The sequence below is a fragment of the Struthio camelus genome, chromosome 9 (assembly GCF_040807025.1).
Source record: "Struthio camelus isolate bStrCam1 chromosome 9, bStrCam1.hap1, whole genome shotgun sequence".
Lineage (NCBI taxonomy): Eukaryota > Metazoa > Chordata > Aves > Struthioniformes > Struthionidae > Struthio > Struthio camelus.
The window spans coordinates 21,861,881-21,882,714 of record NC_090950.1 but is presented as its reverse complement, the minus strand read 5'-3'; the positions used below and the strand labels follow the sequence as shown (position 1 = coordinate 21,882,714).

Below are 20,834 nucleotides of genomic sequence, written 5' to 3'. Positions count from 1 at the left end.
AAGTTACTCCTTTGGCAGTGAGGAGGCAAGGGCAGTGTCCCCCAAAGAGTAGAGAGGCCCTAAATTTTACGAGTGAGGTTCAATAGGGAGCTTGAGCACTTGAGATCTGCTAGAAGTGTGCTGGCTCTGTGCAGGGCAGTCTTGTTATCATTAGCCTGTATTCCTGGTGCCAGGTATACAGCCACAGTGTGCCTATTTGCTAACATGTCTGATGTTTGTGGTTAAAATTATCCTGCGTGGAAGCTAACTGATCTGATAGGGCTAGCAAGTGTTCAGACATGGTTAACAAATAGCAGAAATCCATCAGGACAAATATACATGTTTCTGCATGCAGCACTATGTTGAGGAGTTCAACTCAAGGTAGATATCTAGGTTTGAAAGGTTTCCCACTAAAATGTGAAACTGTATGCATTAGTAGGTTGCAGGAAAACAGTACAAGTATGAGTGAAAAACTGAGTTGCACGTCCTTTTCCCATTCCCAGCTGCACCCGGTCGGCTGGAACTACTGGAAACTTTTTCAAGCAAAGTCAGGTTAAATGAAAAACTTGCTAGTGGAACTGCTTACTCTTTTCCAGAAGTAAAAGTATTTTATTCCAGGGCTGTGATCCCAACAGATTCTGAAATAATGTGATGCAAAAAGCAAACAAAGCAAGATGCAATTTGGTGGGCGCTTCCCTGGAGCGGCTGCCTGCTTGCTCTCAGACTTCAGGAGTCCTGATGTGACATGGAAACAGCGAGTTCCAAAATACAATTGTGTAATGGAGTATCTCAGTGTTATGGCTCCGTTTGTGGGTCCTTGTAATAGAGCTGGTTATATGACATTCATTTTGGAAGCACAACTCTGCCTAGAATGGAGAGTTTATTTTCAATATTTTAACTAAATGACATCAAGACTTGGCATTTTCTCTGAAACTAAGCACTCTAGACTAACGGCGCCAGCACCTCGCCTTTAGCATCACTGACTGCCCATGGTCAGGGACTCTTGATTTTGGAAGTGCTGGTGGAGTGAAGGTGATATTAGGCTATCTGGACTTACTTAAGCAAAATATGTTTATATTGGTTCAGCTCTTAAAGAGTGCTTTAGATGGTAATCTCTAAATGTCATTCTGTACAAAATGGATGGTTATTTTGTACAAAATGGTGCCTGCCTGTCTCTGCCAGAAATGAACAGCCATAACATTTTATCCTAAGCCTTGGTAGTTTCAGGTTAACTGCTGACTACATTTTGCAAAATTGTTACTACAGTTCCTGGAGCTGACAATTTTGAGGACAGTATGAATACCTTTAAAAGTGCTGTGTCTTCACTCACTCATTGGGCTGCCTTTTACATCTAATGAAATTTTGTGGAAAAAAATCTTGTGTAAAAAAACATGTCAGAAACTGAGTATTAGGGGCACCTCTATTTTTTTGGGTGGGGGAGAATATTTTTTTCCTTAGTTAACAGTTTGTCTTAAATGAACAAAGAAACAACTTGTGATTTAAACATAACCCATTTATGGACTATATTGAAGAACTTTGTTATGTCTGAACCCCAAACATGCCTGATTATCGCAGAGTGAAAAAGAAAAACAAAAAAGCATTTAAAACAAAATCAAGCATTTTCACAAGGACTCAGTTTGAATTAAAATGAGCCAAGTAAGGAACAAATGCAATGTTTTCCTCCAGTAACTCTCTTATTTTATGTTTCTGCTGTTTTTAAGTTGCCTTAATGTACAAGAATATTATTGATATGCTTCATATGTTTACTCATTTTTCTAGTTAGAAACATTTTGCTAGTACTGTCAGCACTAGCACATCTATTTTTTGTCCTGCTTTAGGATGGCATTTCAGACACTAAAAAGTACTTCTAATTCTGTAACCACTCATCTGTATTTCCTTCCTGTCCCCCACTTTCATTAGTAATGCTTGGCAGTGATTCGGAACTACCCGACTTTCTAGTTAGGGTGAATGAGAAACCACCAAAAAAAAGAAAAAAGCAAGAAAAATATTGAGTGAAAGGAACCACTGGCACCCGCTGTGTAGCATGATAGCAGCAATCTGTGCTACTGCACAGTCCTTCCAAGTTCGAATAAGACTTTCCATTAGCCAGCGAGCGCAATTCCTGGCTGTCTGAAGAGAGAGGCAGCATTGTCTGTTGAGGCATGAGACTTGAAGCCAAACACCTCGTGGGATCTCTGTCCTCCTTTTTTTCCTGATTCATCGTGTCACTGTGGGCAAGTCCTTACCTTTATTACCCTGTGTCTACAGTATGCAGTTATTATAACTGTGTACTTACAGAATAATTAATATAACTACAGTTGTATAACTAATATATAATGTTATATTAGATACAGCTCTGTAGAGTTATATAACTAATAACTATATACTTACAACAACTATTATTACAAGGTTAATGTATTGGTCACTCAACCGTAGCACGCTGTCTATTCCATGGGACTTCCTTTCAGAAATGAGTGAAATGAGAGGATTCATCTCCTGTCTGGGGTAGCCCAAGGTGAATGATGCTGAGATTGCCGGAAATGCAGGGGAATGAATTCATGCCAAAGCCTGTCTCCCAACAGTTTCCAATCTGCAGATCTGGTCTAGGAATTGCATGACATATTAATACTTCCAGCAGGTTAAATATTCTAAAACGTCTGAATCTGTTAATTGTGTGGATTATCAGGATTATCAGTTTCTTGGAAATCGATAGGTTGGTGTACTAGAGAGCTCTGTAAGAGCAGACATGAGGTAAAGGAGGAAAAAAAGAAATTAAACATTAATGGAGAAAAAGCATGTAGTCACGAGGTAAGCGCTGGCAGTTGGAAATCACCTAGGCTTTTCACGTTGTCCGTTGCTTATGCTACCAGAGGGACACTTTCAGACCGAGATGTTGCGTAGCGTTCAGAGGACAGATAAACCAAACAGCAGGGGAACCTGCTCATGTTCAGCTATGCCGTTTTCAATAAACATCACTTCACACAATAGAGAAATTATTGCAGAGGGCTTCAAGGAACAAAGGCATAGACTGGCCGCAAACAGCGCTATGGAAAACTGCCTTTTCTAAGCCTTTTAATTTTTTTTCCACTCTTCAGGTCATTGAAGTGAGACTATATAAAAACGCTAGCCATGTTTATTCCATTTAAATATTCTGTCAAAGAAGTCTTTGTTTCTCTGCTCAAGCGTGTGCTCTGTGAGCATGGGGATGTGTGAAGATCCCTTTAAGATAAAAAAGAAATCTAGGACGAGAGCATTACAGAAAACAAATGAAATCAAGCCAAGCTTTCTTTTATAAGCAAACTAAGAGAAATCATATTGTAAAACAATCAAATAGTGGTATAAAATAAAGAGGCATATCAAGGTTCAAAATACGTCATTCCATTACAGCTAACTTCTTTGCATGACTGTCATGACACCCTGTGTTTCAGCTGTGCAAAGAACAATAGGCCGTAATGATTTACAGGAAGGTAAATTCCTCTGAGGGCTTCTGGTTACAACCTCATCTATGAAAATGAAGTTATTCACCAGAACCCCTTGATAGATTATTTCTATGACAGTGCCTACAGTTCACTTATTGCTGAAAGCCTTGAAATATTACCATAATAGTTCAGTTATGTTGAAGCGATTGAATGTTCTAAAGTGGTTAAGACCAAATGAAGTTGTTTCAACTGCTGAATCACTTTTAGAGTTTACTTACAAAGAGGAAAATTGTTTGATATGCTAAAATTAAAGAGTGGGCAAACTGAACTGCACACTCTTTTTTTTTTTTTTTTGCCAAATTGTTTAGTGATTTAAAGTCTTTAACTTAATTTTAAACATTCTGTGAAAAAAATCACTTTCCAGCCAGATTGGAGTAGCGGGGATGTTTGTCTTTTGATTGCCTCTTCCCTCATCATGCTGTTCTTTGGAGCGGCTCCTCAAACTATCCGGCAAGCTGCCTCACCTTTCTGTACATGTGCAGCATCTTCCGTAAGGTGGTCGCCGTGTTTTCTGCTGTGATCTTATTTTTAGTTTCCCTTGTGGATATGGCGTAAGTTTTCTCCTTAGCTGCATTCAGTTTTGTTCTTTCCCGTGAGCTACGAGCAACCCACCTTAAAACTGCGTTCTGAAAAGCTGTCTGGATTTTAAAGGTCACATTCTTTTCTCAAGTGAACACATCAGTCCCATTGATTCACCCGCTGTTTCTGCAAACTCAGAACATTACTGATGACATTAATTATGTTAATACTCAAAGGTTTCTTAGCATGAGCTCAAGCTTTTCTAATATGCTAATTTTCGAGATCCATTTAAAATGCCGGGAAGATGGGGAGGAAGTGAGTGTTATCGCATTGGAAAAGAGAACAGCATTGTCTTTGCGCAGTTCATGCTTCTGAGATGATCCTGCAAACAATGTTGGATTTTTCTGAGTTATTGATTGTTTCACTACCCAGGATGTAAAGCAATCTCAAGGTGTGATCACATGTTATTTTTCCTGCTGAGGCATTGGGATAAAAGAATTTTGTCAAACCTGATCAGAGAAGCCAAAGAAAAGCCTGAAAAACATAGGCAACAGAAAGCAGCATAAAACCACTACATTGCTTCAGCTTGGTTTTATTCTGGCACTGTAGTCTGGTTGTAGGAACCATTTTAGCATCTGTTTCTAGAGGAAACCAAACAAGTTTCTAGTAGTAGCAAACGAACCACTTCCACAGATCTGCCCCACAAGGTGGCTGGCTGCCTCTGACGGGAGAACCTGCCCCATAAGCTAATGATTTCTGTGCATCCATTTGATTTGAGAGCTTATTCCCACTTTAAACAACATTTTATTCCACGTACCACAAGTGCATTTTTGTTTTTCCTCTAACTTTCCTAGTTTGGGATCTCAAATCATATGTATTTTCCTTTGGAGCTTAGAAGTCGTTAGTCTTGTTCATTTGAGCTTAGAAGTGTTTACCAGAGAAGTGCGTAGCATGCGCTGCTCGGCCGGAAGTGTTGTCTGGCTGGCCGTTGGCTGGTACGTTGGGGTAACGTGGCAGTCGTCTCGTCTGCGACAGACAGGAGCTGCTGGGGAATGCCACGCGTTGTTGCTTTTGTGTGAAGAAATCAAAGGCTGCTTGTAGATGCCAAAATTGGTTCCTGTTGCTCAGTGATGAAAAAATTGCTGGAATTTGTAAGAGAGTTAACCTTCCGAGCTACAAGACTAGCTTCATTTGGACGGAGAGGTAAATGTTTAAACCACAGGTCTCTGCATCTGCCTTTGGATATTTGCAGATGCTGTTGTTGAACCACTGTAATGTATTTTTTTGGCCTTTTTCCCTCCTGATGACCCTTAGCTTCACCTCACCAGGTCTGTAACTCTTTCTGTAAAAATCTACATCTGTTTCTTTCTCCTTTAGTTTGAGGAAGAGGGGAAGAGTCAGTGAAATGGAAACCTGGCTTCATTTACAATATTGCTGTGTGTTAATGAAGAAACAAAACGTTCTGCCACCCTGCTGCCCGTGCTGGACACGTCTCTTCTCAGAGTTTGGGAGCTCACTATCTGTATTGTTTTTGTAAGAATACTTGCTTTTGTTTAGCCTGCTACAGGTGTCGCCAATTCTGATTTAAATATTTAAAGTTTGGAAAGATTTCACTCTGAACAGTTTCAGACAGTAAATTGAGAAGAGTGAAAATTAGAGGTAGACTAACAGAAAGCAAACTCTGCGCCTCATTCTGCTAGATGACGTCTCTAGGATTCTGTGGTGTGGAGGGGTCTCTTAACTTGTTCTTTTTGGTGAAAAGAATGAATAATCATTTTATTATTGAACCTAAGTAATTTGTCAGGCACAGATGTTAAACTGGATAATCCCTTGCATTTTGAAATTTTTATTGGCAAACATTAAACATGATTTTACTGCATTTCCAAAGCGTGCCCAGTCAGATGGCTTTCTCCAGTTTGATTTGCATCTCTTTGCAGCTGATCCGACTACAAATTGACCTGTGCTGCATTGTTGTTGTAGGCTTTTGCAGTGTGCCTCAGTGTGAGCACTGCTAAGGTTATATATATTAAGAAGTTCAACCAGGAAATGCTTTCATAGTGGGAACATAGCTCATCTGCAAAAAGGTGACCCAAGGCGCAAAGAGAGTCTTTGTTATGTTCCCACAGGGAGAATATGACATATAGCAATGAATACCATAGCTTAACAACAGAACCAGCCTGCCTGCATAGCAGAAATGATTTGAAGTCTACTTAATACAATGTAATGTAGTAATATTAACTTCTGCCCTATTAGCATAATTTTCTATTAAAATTAATGTAAGGTTGACATGGTATTCAGTAACATGTGTGACTGTCTTTCCAAGGATGGTCCAAGAACAGCTTAATCCAGAACTGCCTGATGTTAGATGAAAATTTCTTGTGGCAATATAAGATCTGTATGGACAGCATCTGCAGGCAAAGATGTAAGGGGAAAGGTAAAAAGAAGAGTAGTACAATGTTTACTAAGTGTTTGATATCATGGTGGGCTTTATGCTGTGATGCTGTAGCTCTTAAAGCTATCCCTCTGACTACATAATTTGCTGTGAAATTACTTTGTTGGTTGCAGAGGATTTTTGCTGCATTTTATCATGTGTTTCACATTAATCTTTGGATTTCACTGGCTTCTGTTGCACAGCAATTTGTTCTGTGCAGGAGAGTTTAAAAGTAGCATTTTTGGGGGTGAGTACTAGAGTGTCAGGAGTACTTTGAAGCAGTAATTGGCTTCCTTCCGTTTGAAGATTTAGTAGAGCGCCTTTCCAGCCCCTGGCACCTCGCATTGTTTGGAGGAGCACCATAACCCGTATCTTGTGCGCAGCTCCAGAGAAGTTGGTTTATAATAGCAGAGCTTTAAAAATATCTGCTCCTGTAAGAGCTGCCGTGGCATGCATTCTGGCTGGTCTGGAACCCCAGAGAGCATGCTGCTGGCTGCAAGCAGGAGACGGTGACAGTGCTAGGCAGATGCCAGTAACATTTGAGGAATAGCTTCTAGTTTGTGTGTTTCTTTCAGTACTTCTGTTATTAGACAAAAAGGATGGACGCTCGTTCAGTTCCTTCAGATATGATTTTATAGTGAATTTCAGCCTTAGGCAAGGAAGAAAGACTCCCATTTGCTAAACACAGTGCCAACGTTTATAGTTGTGGTTTATGAAACACTAAAGACAGCAGCATTTCTTTTGTGTGCAAATAAAGTGAACTCAGGGACCTGATTCGGCAGAGTACATAGCACATGCTTAAATTTAAGCACATGCTTAAGAGTTGTGTTGAAGAAGGATTTGGAAGTTGTAATAAAAAGTGAGATTAGAGATTGGGAAGATTAGAGGATGAATGGTATGAGTGGGGTAGAATCATAAGGCCGTTTGGGTGATCTACTCAATTCTGTCATTTGTTAGTTATTTTGCATAACTTATTTTGGTCCTCGCTCCTCAGACCATTGATATAAAATAAACAGCTCAGATGCAGATGTTCTTCTGGGAAAACAGATATCTGATATAAATACAACCCCTAAAGGTTGATCAGTACTTATCTGTAGCACCCTTTAAAAGAACATATGCACCCACGTCATGAGTGCCTGCTTCTGCCTGCTTTTCAGGACAGATGCTGTCAAATCAGGAAAGAAAGTTGGGTAGTTCAGATCAGAAGCTTCTCTGGGTCTGCCACAAACATTCAAGTCTGAATTGTTCAGGGCTTTCAGCTCCACCTTCTCTTTTGTCATTTATCTCGTAGGACAATTCTTATTTCCACCTAATTGTTGAGATCCTGTTTGCACCTGGCATGTGTGAACTGTTCTTAATGATGCTTTTTGTGTACAAAAAAAAAAAAAAAAAGCTGGTAAAGATGATGAAAGACTCCCCCTTCCAGGAGTGGTTGTGAACATTACGCTTGCTTTTATTATGAAAGATAAGAGTGCAGCAGTTCCTGAGTTTTTAGAATGGTTTAAACAGCAAGGAACAAAATGAAAATGGACTGAGCTTTCATGGAAGAAATGACACCTATTGTTCACTGCAGCCTTTGAGGTTCCTCAAAAAGTGCTAAACATTGCAAAGCACAAATAATAGTCAGAGAGATCGGCACAGAACTTCTTTAACTCCATACTACTTTAAATGATTAATTTTGTTTGTACTCATCCCTCTTCCTTCAAGGTTATTCTTAATTACCAGTGCAGTAATACATGGAAATCTTTGCAATGCTGAAACATTTAAAGTAAGCTTGTGTATTTTGATTAGTTTGAAGGAAGTGATGTCTATGACAGATATGAAAAAAGAAAGAATTTCTGTTCTGAGATCAGAGGCATTCAAGACAACAAAACTCGGACTTGGAAACGCACAACGGTTTCCCTTCATCAGGCTAAGCAAAGTAGGTCTGTGAGGAAGCTAATTCATGTCATGTATATAAAGCAAGTCAAATTCCAGCTACTACAAAGCTTTTATGTAAGTCTTTGCTGACCCAATAGGTGGTGGCATATAAATAGATCAACAGTACACCCTTCCTTCTGCTGTTCTACCTAATCCTTCCTTGCCTTCAGGATTGAAGTGTATTTGATCTATTGAGTCTTAAATCAGACGTTGTTTCCCGAAAAAAAACCCCAGAACTAGGAAGATGAAAATGTAATGGTGGAAGAGTGTTCTTGTGATTTTAGAATGAGAAGCTGAATTAGAGATATACTATTATTCTTCCTTTAAAAATGTATCTTAACTTCACAAAATTGTAACTACCTGGCCCTCTGTCTGCTCTCCTTAGCTACCCCTGCCAGGTGACTCTACATGAGCCTCTTCAAAAAGAGTAATTGCGTTAAATCCATATTAATGTACTTTCTCCTATTCAATAATACTTAAAGTGCCCTCTTTATCCTGCCTGCAGGTCTGCACTGCTGCTCAGAAGATGGAGCACTTTTTATTTTTAGTAACAATATCTCTCATGCTGGGATGGAAGAATCTTAAACCAATTAAACACATTAGAAGATAACCGTGTGTGTGGGTTTGGTTCAAGATCTCCATTTTCTTCACTCTAGGGTATGTCCTAGTACCAGCCTTTCTGTCCAAGATGACAGAAATAGTGTGATAAGCTGCTGACTAGGTAAGCAGTACAGCTGCTGCTTTGTCAGGTACTCCCTTGCCAAAAAAAACCCCACTAATGTTGGTTTTCCTTTTTCTTTTAATTACATTCCAGTAGGTTCTATGAATGATCTAAATTTTGATTTATGAAATTGTTTTCAGATTTCTGCTTCTTTTTAAATCTTTCTTTTTTTTAAGAGAAGGGAAAAGAAGGAAGAAGGAGGAGAGGGAAGGAAAGGAAGAAGGAGAGAAGGAGGGAAAAAAGCAAGATGGTCCATTAGTTAGAGTATTGATATAGCACTTGGGAGGCTGTATCAGTTCCCTGCAAAGTGTTGGGTTTGCCATTCTGGATAGCGTATTGTCTCCAGTTCAGAGGTACTTGTCTACTCAGCTCAGCGCTACGCAACCTACGGCCAGGCATATGAGCTCATAACTCCTGCTGAAATTGATAGTGAATATAGCAAGTAAATACTTTTGAAGAGCCTCATTTTTTAAAGTTAATATCGCTCTTTGGTAATCAAGTGCCCAATTTACTGAATTACTGTACTGCTAATAGTCAAGAGTGTTTGCATTGCAGGGTGTTGTGAAGATAAATGAATTCATCAGTGAGATGCTCAGATTGTCTCATTTGTTATTTTTCTCTCATACATGGCATTTGATAGATGGCACACTGCTTTCTATGCAAATAGCTTCAGCATGGCTAGTTTTTATGTTTGTCTGTGGGAAAATGTATCTAAAAATGCTGGGTTCTTTGACATTTTAAAATAGGGTTGGAACCTGCAAAAGTTCCATCTTGCAGGTTGCATTGGCTTGGGACTTTGATTTTTCCAGCCAGCAACCACATGAGGTGCCTAGCCCTGCTGCAGGGTCTTCCCCCTGAGCTGTTGCTGCTTGTCTCCCCCCGACATCCTGCCTGCAGCCCGGTCTCCCTCTGCTCTACTGAAGCCTTCTAGCTGTCAGCCGCAGAGGTAAGGAAGAGGCTTGGGCTTGTCCTGAAGATAATGGGAGTCATTCAAAGCTTTCTTTCCATCAGCGTGAGGCTTTTTAGCTGTAGGTTTCCAGCCTCTTCCAAAGTTTGGTAGCTGGGGAGTGGTTTCCACTTTCCAGCTTTCTGCCAAGATGTGGAGGTGGCATATGGGTCCTGCAGGGATGGTGTTTTGTGGCTTCTCCCGCTTTCCCTCCTGCCTTAATCTCAGATCAAGTGGTCGATAAGATGTACTTTAGAACAAGTCTACAAGGACGTGAGCAAACTGCCTACGCTCCCTTTGCCTTCCGTCCAAGTTGTTGCTTGGTTTTGGAAGCTGTAAGGCCGTGCCTGTAAAAATGTGCCCTGTACACACGTGCCCTCCTTTCTTCTCCCCCTCACCCTTTCATGGGACTTGGCTAGCCCTCAGAAAGGGAAAGGTTCCTCACAGCTGTTTTGAAGCAGCCATCTTCTCTTCCCTCCTCCACAGGCTTAATTTTAAAACAAATGTTACCATGTAAAACAAAATTTGTTAAAGCATCTGTTTCTTCCCTGGAGCCTTGGAAAAAAATTTGATCAATGTGAAGAGTTTGTATGAGCCTGCATGGAAACTGGGTATGTTAGAGAATTAATTATATATGCATATCTCTGACAGCTCCTATTTATACCTATGTCAAGGTCCATACTGCCTTTCCTTCTACCTTCCCAGTCATCAGTTCCTTTAGCAGCTGCTGCCTCTCCTTCTCCCAGATAGTTTCCAGTATCTTGTCCAAGATACTTTCCGCCAAGCTGCACTGAAAGGTCTGTTTGTACTATTCTTCCCCTGTCCTTCTAGACTCTGCCGCTTGTCTTGCTGTGGAAATTTGGAAAGTACTGAGTACGGAGGTTGCGCTGCCACAGACTAGCAAAAGAATGCCTACGGAGCCTTGCCCCCACAAAGGAGTTGATTCATGTGGCCTTGATCGCACAGATCCTGCTTTATTTAGACTGCTTGTGTTTCTACTGGTGACTGCTCAGAGCCACTCTTAAGCTGTGGAGCAGGAACCTGCTGTGGGGCCTCAGGCTTCCTGAAGGACATGTCCCTGTTCAAAATGGTACTGGACAGGTGTGCAGACTCTTTATTCTGATGTGGAAATATCTGAGGTATATAACGGGAGAGATTTTTCAAAGAAATGCTTAAGATCTTTATTAATTGTCCCTTTGAAAATTTGAGTATTTCATACCTCATAACTTTCATGGCTAATTCACTGAGCCAGGCTTTTTGCGAGCACCTGCACAGGCTCACTTGATAAGAGTGAGACGAGAGTATCTCTCTTTGCTTAGTGCTCAGCAGCTGAAGAATTCCAGTGAGTGGGAGTTACCAGGTCGACAACAATAGAACAGCCATTGATCTTATATTTTGTAAATTAGGAAAACAAGCTCCATCTAGTATTACTCTTTTTCTGATGTCATATAGGAAGTACTTCTTTCTTTCTTTCCCTCTTAATCTCAGAAAGGAGAGAATAGAGAACAGTATTTGTTTGCGTAGAAGTATCTGTTACTGTTAGTAATGTTCTTGCTTCTCTGCAGCACAGTGACATTGCCTTTATCCTTTAGAAGCAATGGAAAATGATAAATGAGGCTAACAAGCTTCAGTCTAAAGTGAAAACTGAATCTGTGAGTATACAACTCTTGCATTCATCCTGGTCAAGGGTTGGTTTGTTCATTTATTTTCTAGGAAAAAGCGTCTCTTCTTGGTCTCCTGAGAACTGGAAAAGATTATTGTAACTCAGCTGGCGTGGCCTATCTCAGGGCTTAGCAAAGAATAGTAGGCTCAGCATTTAGGGATGTAGATGGTTTGTTTTCCTTAACTGCTTCCCGATCAGAAATTGGATGAACCTTCGGGATGCAGAAACAGGGAAAATCCTCTGGCAAGGAACAGAAGATCTATCTGTACCTGGAGTGGAGCATGAAGGTACTGTGTGGCCTTCCTGTGCGTTTTGGGGCTGGGTAGTGCTGTATGTCTAGGTCACCACTGCTGCTAGCATACTAGTGTTTTGAAGGACAACCTGCCTGGCTGTTTGTTGAGGCTTCCATCACAATAGCTGGGGAACACGTGGGAGGCCTGTTCCCCTTCTGCTACTGTCTACGCTGTCCTTTACTATTCATGACAAAGCACTGTGATAGGTGATATCCCCTGCCAACAGCTTTACTTTGGCTCTGTGAAGTGTGACCCCACTGAATTGACTTTGAAGGCTTTTCTGATATGTGAGTATCACACAGGCGATCTCCAGCAAGTGGAGTGAACTTGGTCATTTAATTATGTTGGTGACACTGATGTATTTTTGGTTAAGCATCAAGGACTGAGTTCTGTCTTGCAGTACTAGGACTATAAATTGGAAAATCTGCTGTGTCTGAAGGAGGCAACCAGCTTATAAAGATCCTTCTTCTGCCAGAGAACATACAGAGGCTCTGTGGCAGAACGCTGTGAGTCCAGTAGTCTTCCAGCAAGATACCTGATTTGAAAGCTAGCTTCAGTCACAGACAAATGAGCTGCCTCTCCTCATTTGGTTCCAAATCAGCGTTCATCTGCTTTATGAAAAGAGTTCATTATTAGGACCAATAAGTTGTTTCAGCTCAGGAGTGACCTGATGCCAGGAACGGAGGGTGCAGGTCGGAGCTAGTAGAAGGCAGAGCTGTGACTAAGTGATTCTGCAGAGCATTTTCCAAACTTTGTCTCCTTTGGCCTGGCTAACCTGTACTCCCATTCTCATACCAGTGCCGTCTCAGAAGAAACAGTTCTGTCAGTATGCCTTGACAGATATTTACTCCCACTATACAGATGAGTTCTGTCAGTAGACCTTAAGAAGTACTTACTCGTGCCCACTGTACAGATACCTATATTTAAGGAAGACATTCCAGCACTTTCACGTACAACTGTACTAAGGCAATTGAAACATAACTTTCAAAGGAAATGAGGTAATTAATCAGCTTGATACCTCATTTCTTAAACTGTGGGATAGTTGCTTTGCCATCTTGAAATCACTGTATAATTTTGGGCATGAGTGCCCAGAGCAGCTAAAAAGAGACCTAGGAGGAATGAGGAATGAGGCTTTAGAAAGCAGAAAAAAATCAATCAAAAATATTCCCATTCTTCCCAGATATTGTGTTGTAAAAGCCTCCCGTCGGAGGCATGTCTAGTCTCTGAATGCTCTCAACAGATGGTTGCACTGCCTTGGTTCAACATAAACTACAGAAAGGTGTGTTTTGAGACAGAGTGGGTAGTTGGAGCTGTGTCTCATGAGTGTTTGTTTTGTTGCCTCATTTCCCTCCCGCCATCTTTCTCACTTTGGCAAATCGTATCACCTCACTGTGTCTCAGATTTTGCTTGCATATAAAACAGGAACCCTCACCTCCATCAAAGGAGCTTGGGGAATTAATTAAAACAAACTCTGGCATGAGATTAATGCCATTGTACAAGGAACTGTTAGGACCTTATCTGGTGTGCAGTCCTGGTCATCCATCTTCAAGATGGATGACTGCAAACTGGAACAGATGCAGAGAAGAGCTATTAAGAAAGGCCACTGAAAAGATTAAGAGGAGGATGGTCTTCCTTGGGAGAAGAGAGGAGAAAAGCCGTTCATGTACAGCATAGCAAGAAAAGAAGGCTGAGATGGATTGTTCTCAATAAATAGGCTGGGAGAGGGGAGAGGTATCCAACAAAGGAGGATAATCTGACCATGAATTAGAGGAAGGTTTGGGGAAACGAGATTCTGAAACAGTCTCGCAATAGAAACAGTGAGGGCAAACAGACAGAACAGTGGTTTTAGAATGGATGCTATGTGTGTCTGAACACATAGCATATGTATGAATACATAGTACTGGTCTTAAATGTCAAATCTTGATACTCTATCAATATCTAAACTTATTACCACTTGCATTAAATAAAAGAGTATTAATGTGATATTGGATTGCTGCTGAAGTGGTAAAGTCAGACCACTGAAAGTTTTGAAAAATCACTACCTGAGCACCTGAAACTGGAATTTACAATGAGCTAAGCAGGCTTTTGATAGCAGGAGCCTTTCCATGTATCCAGTTTCCTCAATTCAGTAACAGTGCATTCAAAACTGGCAGTCTGGGAAATGCAAAACAGTAACGACTGATTTTTTCTTTTTCCAATATGTAAACGAAACTAGGAGTGAGCTGCTGAGATTTAGCACTTGTAGAATCACCAAGGTTGTTCCCAGTCATCATAGTCAGCTCTCATTCATGAAATACAAATGATCCTTCCATTGGCTAAGAAGACATGTAATTTTAAATAAAAAATGTGTTTGGATAAACTAGCTTTTTTCTTTCATGACCCAAATGTTTAAGGTAGCTTTGTTCAACTCTTATGAAAACATAATGATATTGATATTTTATTTGAATTTCAGTTTCTAGCTAAGTGCAGTTTGGCCCCAAAGCAGTTGTTTAGTAGATAAGAATGTGATGATGAAAAATGTGCCATTCATCACTTTCTAATCTAATCAGAATTAACTATCTGAATAGATGTGTGTTAGTTATATAATTGCTTCAATAAATTTGCAGGTATAGTGTCTTCCCTGGTTAACAAAAAGTGGTACTACAGTTAGCATAAAGTCTGTGCTTGCATTTCAGCATGATTTAATGGTCCTAACCAGTGAAAATCAAACTTCTTCCTCTTATGTATTTTTAAAGGAAAACCGGTATAAAAGAAAAGTGAGTTTAAAATAATTTAAATGAATATTTTCTGCTTGATGGTATAAATATCAATTAAAATCGCTTAGATCAGAGATTTAAAGACTTCACAGTCCTACTTTTATTAAAAGTAACCTTTTATTTTGCAGTTTCACAATATTAGAGTAAACCTCAGTAGTCTGTCTTAGGGATGAAAGAAATGTAATTACTAAATTGTGGAATAGTTTTAACAAGTCATTTTACGCTTAGCTGCAAAGGGGATGTTTATTCATAACAGGCTGTAGTCTGTACTTGTAGGGGCAGTAAAGGATGTGCTAGAAGGATTGCTATGCAGAAAAAAAGAGTAAAAACAATTAGAGAACTTTTACATTTAAAACTCTTCCCTTATACTTTTAACTTTCTTTTTTTTACCTTTTTTGGGGGGCAAGCCGTGGTCTGTGTACTTCTCCATGGGCTAGGATGGGAGCTAACACTCCCTAACCCTCCGGCTCTCTCGACTGGTTTCATATCAAGGTCCCATTCGATTACATTAGACGGATTTGCCTGGGGTTTGGTGGGCTGTTAACCTTTTATTAAACAGCAGCCTGCTGTCTGCTCATGGACATTTTGGTAGGCTTTCCATTTAGGAACAGTTTGGCTCATAAAGCACATACCATCTGTATTCCCTCCCTCTCTGTTGCAGATAAATTTACATGAAACATTTTCTAATACACAAGAAGGATTCTGTACAATTGCATCACTGGCGTATGAAGGACTCAGTAGTAGTAATAAAAAACTATTGTTTTTTAGTATATTGATCCCCCCCCTTATTCTCCTGATTAGGACCTTTCAGCATACAACCAGTGCTCCCAAACTTCCCCTTGTCTTACTCTTCCACCCCAGAAAACCTTATGGAATCTGTGTCACTATGGTTTGCCACTTGCTGTTGGTGTCTTACCCGTTGCAGGAGCTCAGATGCCTTGGACTGCCAAATTACTTTCTCTCTTAAACTGAATGGCCCAGTACTGACCCTCTTGCCTATACGGGGCTGCGTGTTTGGGGAACACACATTTTGTGTACTTTCACAAGATGACTCCCAGAGAACACGTGAGATGGCTAAAACAGTGCTGCTGGTCAGAGAAATGGCCATTTGTGGTTTGGTTGGGATACACAGTCTGAAATAGAAGCAGAAGTGAGAAGAGTTTACATACCTGGTCTACAAAGCAGTCTTTTGGCTGCTTGTGACCTTCATCACACTTCCTGCAGTAAAAAATTAAGTCGCATCTCATATTTTGACTTGAGGAATTGTGGGTTTTAGTAGAAAACAGCTATGAACCAGGAGCTTGAAAGACCAGTGTTGTACTCCTAGTTGTGTCACAAGTTTCATTCCTGGCTATGGGCAAGGTACTTAACATGTTTGCATCTCGGTTTTCACCAAACTAAAAAGAAAGCAGAGGGGACTCCTTTGTGTCTGCACTTCTCCTGCGACTGTGCTCCCGTACTAGCGCTAATCATTATTTCAAAGTATAGTGTAAAAGCACCTGAAGCAACTGTGTTTGTTTTATTTTGTCCAAAATAATGGTTGTATATCTGTTTGACAGCTCGAGTTCCTAAAAAAATCCTGAAATGCAAAGCAGTGTCTCGGGAGTTAAACTTTTCCTCAGCAGAACAAATGGAAAAATTCCGACTGGAACAGAAAGTTTATTTCAAAGGGCAGTGTCTAGAAGGTATGCATCTGCTCTGTGCGCAGTCCTGCTGCAGCGCAGGGAATGACCCCCGTTATGGCAGGGATTATAGGGACTAAGATGGGTTGAGCATGGTCATTTTAATTTTTCAGAGTAGCACTGAAGCACTCATCTTGTCAGGACTAATGGGCCACAGTATTAGGGAAAGCATTTCATAAGTGTATTAACACTTAGTTATGTAAGCAAAAAAATCTGGGTAATCATGCTTCAGGGCATAAATCCACCACAGGCTGCCTGAGGCTAAGGAAACAAGTTATTTTAGAGTCACCCATTATGGGGATTCATGCATCTTCCTCAGAAGCACCTAGTGCTTGCCACCAACATGCTGGAGACATCCCGGACTAAAGGAGCCTCTGGTTTACTTTGGTTACAGCAGTGCCATTGAGTATAGTCTGAGTGACTCCATAGCTGCACATCTGATCTCCATTGCAGTCTTAACTGGAGGGAGGGGAGGAGATAAAACACTGAGCTCCCTGTATTTTGGGCAGCTAGTTGTACGCTTAGTCTAAACTAGATCTGGGTGATGTCTAAAACAGGGGGAATGTGTTTTCCCTGTACCCCATTAAGCGTGATGGCATTTCCTTTGAATGTTAAGGAAGCGGCATGACTACTACATTTTAGGAAAGGAGTATCTACTTTAAGAAGAGGGCAGGGTTCAATGCAGTTTAAGCTGTACAAAATAGTTTAAATGCAAAATGTTGGCAGCACAGTAGGACAGTTCAGGGGGTTCCCCAGCCTGTCAGGTGAAAAGCGAAAGGACCATTTGTGGATTTTTTCCCTTTCACATGCCTCTGGATCTTCTTTTTACTTTACAGAATGGTTCTTTGAATTCGGTTTTGTGATCCCTAACTCCACAAACACTTGGCAGTCCTTGATAGAGGCAGCACCTGAATCACAGATGATGCCAGCTAACGTTTTAACGTGAGTGTCTGAGCGCAGACAAAGAAAAAGCGATGCATGACATTTCCTTGGGGGCCACGGTGGGAATGAGAAGAGGGAGCTGCTACCAACTCTGAATGAACCTCACTACTGTTTGCTATTGAGAGATGAAAGGGGCTAAGCCAACCTTATTACCTTCTTTCCCATAGGTCCAATTTGCATTAATATAGCAATAAAAATTTGGAGAAACTGGAACCAATCCTTTGTCAGAGCTACGTCATTTTTTTTGAAAAGTGATCTGTGAAAGGATTTTAAAAAATGCTTTGCAGCCTAGTGCCCTTTACCTCCAGGCAAAAAAGATATATTTGGGCCATTTTCAAGTCCAGCTATTGATAACTGAATCTTGTCCAAGGTGGATGTTATTCAGGTGATGTATCACTCATGGGAGTTGCTCTAGTGTTTGTTTCATCACTGCACCATTTTGCCATCTTTGTATCTTTTACATTGGAGTATAAAATAGGCATTTTGTCATATGGAGTTGTATGTGGGGATAAAATAGCTTTAACAGCTAGGAAATAGGTTATTGTATAGTCATCCGTGATGGGACTCACATACCTTCCTCAGAAGCATCGAGTCCAGGCACATTGACTTCAGAGAAGGTCAGCAGTCTATAGGACTTTGTTCAAAAATAGTGCATGCTGGACATTGCCCTGAAGGTGAGCTGCGACACACAAGCTTTGGTAGGATGAAGGAAAAGAGATCCCTGAGGGAGGCCCCTGGGAAACTGTAATCAGTGACAAAAAGCCACCCTCCATGCTGTGGCTGATGCAGTGCTAGATGGGTGCTGGCAGACGCGCGAGGAGCATGTTGCCAGCAGAGACAGAAGGGTATGGGGCTCCTCCTGACAAGATGAGGCAGTTAAGGAGCAGCCAGTCTCACCGCAAGGTCACTTTGTCCTCTGGAAGATCTCCTTCTCCAGCATTTTCCCTGTCTGGAGGAAAGCCAGTCACACAGAGGAGGCACTGGGATGGGAACTACTATCCCTGATTTCTATTCACAGCATGTTTCAAAGAGGTGGCAGACTCAGAGCATTAACGTTGGAATAGTGCTCCATGGCACTCTGCTCAGTACCTCGTAGACGCTACACGCATCCTTGGCTCCTGGAGCTGGTGGCTTTTAATCAATACAGGAGGAGCCACATTTAGGAATCAGAATAAAGAAACAACGACATCTGACAAATTGGTTTTGATCATCTCAGGAAGTCAAGCAGTTTTCTGGACTGGGCTCTCTGGAGGTGACAAGCGACCATGAGGATTTTCTAGTGTCCCATTCTTTGCCTGGTGTCTGTCCATTTTTACTGGGCAGCGCGTGTCTCTCTCTAATTCTTGGAGGTCTCCTAAAATCATTATTGAGGGCTATTCAGTAGAATCACCAGCCCAAAGAAATCCAAAAGGTTTTTATGGCCCAAAGAAATCAGCTTCTTTCAGCTGCTGAGACTTGGAGAGTCCCTCACCTTCTGAAACTCCCAAAGACCTCATGTTTGTCTCAGTGTTTCCTCAGTAGCAAGAGAGAATGGAGATGCGGCACTTGGCATTAAACAAGGTGCTCTGCAGAAAGGACTGCCAGGATGACAGGGAGCATCAAATTCCCTGACATTTGAGTTCAAGCATTGTCCGCTCTGTAGCAAAAGCTTACACTCTTCCCAGGTTCAGCTTTGCCAGTGTTATGGATATCAAGAGCCACAGCAGAGACGAAGCTGCCACTTTGATTTTCAAGAACCAGGTTATTTAGGCACGTTCAGATCACACTGCTCAGGTATCCAGGTGTTGTAGTGGCCCCAGTGTCCCTACCTGTGTGTACTAAAATCTCAAAGTCAGCATGTTAAATCATCAGAGCATTTAGTCACACCCAAATGTACATTTCCACTGCAGTTTGTGTAAGATGTGCTTATGAGTGCATATGCATTTAAGTTCTTGAGGGAAATCACACATTAAGTTGGTTGAGGCAGCTCGCCCAGCACTAGAAGACAGATGGAGAATAAAAAGAAATTGTCCTTGTGTTTTACAATTCACTGATGGAGAAGAGAGGCCTGAAGGTGCTTGGACAGCTATTTTATTTTCACCAGTAGAAGTGAGCAGAAGTGTGCCATTTGTGACCGCTCTTGGCCTGGTACAGAACCTGGAAATGGGGCAGGAGAGGAAGGATGGGGGGAACTGTTCCATGCAGGAATTCAGTGGAGAGATCCTTCAGACCCGATGGCCTGGGATCAGGATGTAGCGCTCAGTGTGTGTGGTTCCAAACTACAGCTAATGTTGTGGGGGGTGTAAGATGTTAGCCCAGGCTTGTGAAAACATTGAAAGGAGCCATCATTTTCTACTGTTTTTGCATTCTTCTAATATCTCTTCTTTCTCATTTCCTTCCGCAGTGGTAATGTTATTATAGAAACCAAGTTCTATGATGACGACCTCCTTGTAAGCACTTCCAGAGTGAGACTTTTCTACGTTTGAGATGGGCTTTTTGGGGCTGTTTTAGTTTTCCTCCATACAGTTCTTGGTGCAGAACCCCCTGACTATCCAGTGGAAGACACTTCCTGTAGGCGGTGACCCTGGGGACCAGCTCAACGTGGGTTGTGACCTTTGCCCATCAGTTATTTTGCTTTCTCCTCTGACAAGACCAGACCAAACCCTCAGAGACATGACCATCTGCTCAGCGATGGGTTGGGGAATAAAGACTGTCTCTGAAAATGGGCAAACAATGGTCGTGCAGAAACAATACTGTAAATTATGTTAGTCTCATCCTTTGTACTTCTCTGGATCTTGGCATAATCTCCCATTTCCACTCACGCCAACTCTCAATGCGTTTTGTTTTTTGCGGATTAAGTTAACATTTTCATTTCTCATGTTTTAGTTTTTTATCCTTTCACTGTGTAACTGGTCCACATGTCCTCTTACCCTGAACTTGTAAAATAGACTGTGATATCACCTAATGTAATTAAAAGAAATTTCTCAATTAAAACATTCCTACCGTCCAAAGAAGGGAAGAGATGTTAGTTCCGTGCTTTTTTTCTTTGTTATAAAAGTGCCTTGCAGCACACAAAGTCTTTATCACTCAAGCCAGCAGCAGAGCAGGGCTTTCCACAGCCTTGCTTCTTCCCCATGTCTTTGCTAAATTTCTTTTCCTGCAGCCGACCACGTAGGAGAGGTCTCCTGACTTCTGTGACCATGGGTAATGTTTGTGCTTGGCCTAATTTCTGTCCTTTAGTCCCTCAGGACAGTTTGTTCTGTTGGTCGAGCCACTGCTGAGCTGGGTTTCTTGGCCAGCGCTGCACACTGTTCTGCTCTTCCTGGTTCCAGGGGACACTCAGACCTCTCTGCAAAACCTGTGCTCTCCTGAGTCTCCCAGCATCGGTACTGTGCTGGGCTGTGCTATGTGTAACCTGTCCGAGGCTCCTGTTGCCGATACCAGCAATCCGCATGTGTGCATGGCTTTAATGACAATATGGAGGCAATTCTGCTACAATAGGCTTCTCAAACCTTGCAGCTACA

General features: G+C 41.4%; 1 protein-coding gene across 4 annotated transcripts in view; it reads left to right on the top strand.

Annotated features, from left to right (window-relative positions):
- The window catches only part of PDE6D (phosphodiesterase 6D), a 39,246-nt gene extending 18,915 nt beyond the window's left edge, over positions 1-20,331 (top strand). The window contains exons 1-5 of one of the 4 annotated variants that reach the window (XM_068953841.1): positions 9,864-9,995; positions 11,709-11,945; positions 16,267-16,392; positions 17,226-17,331; positions 19,715-20,331. In XM_068953841.1, coding sequence (XP_068809942.1) covers positions 11,864-11,945; positions 16,267-16,392; positions 17,226-17,331; positions 19,715-19,796 — 396 coding nt within the window. In that variant the 5' untranslated portion in view covers positions 9,864-9,995; positions 11,709-11,863 and the 3' untranslated portion in view covers positions 19,797-20,331. Of the gene's footprint in view, positions 1-9,863; positions 9,996-11,708; positions 11,946-16,266; positions 16,393-17,225; positions 17,332-19,714 lie in introns of those variants that run through there. The other 3 variants (XM_068953839.1, XM_068953840.1, XM_068953838.1) reach the window with 3 other exon arrangements.
- Positions 20,332-20,834: the final 503 nt, after the last annotated feature.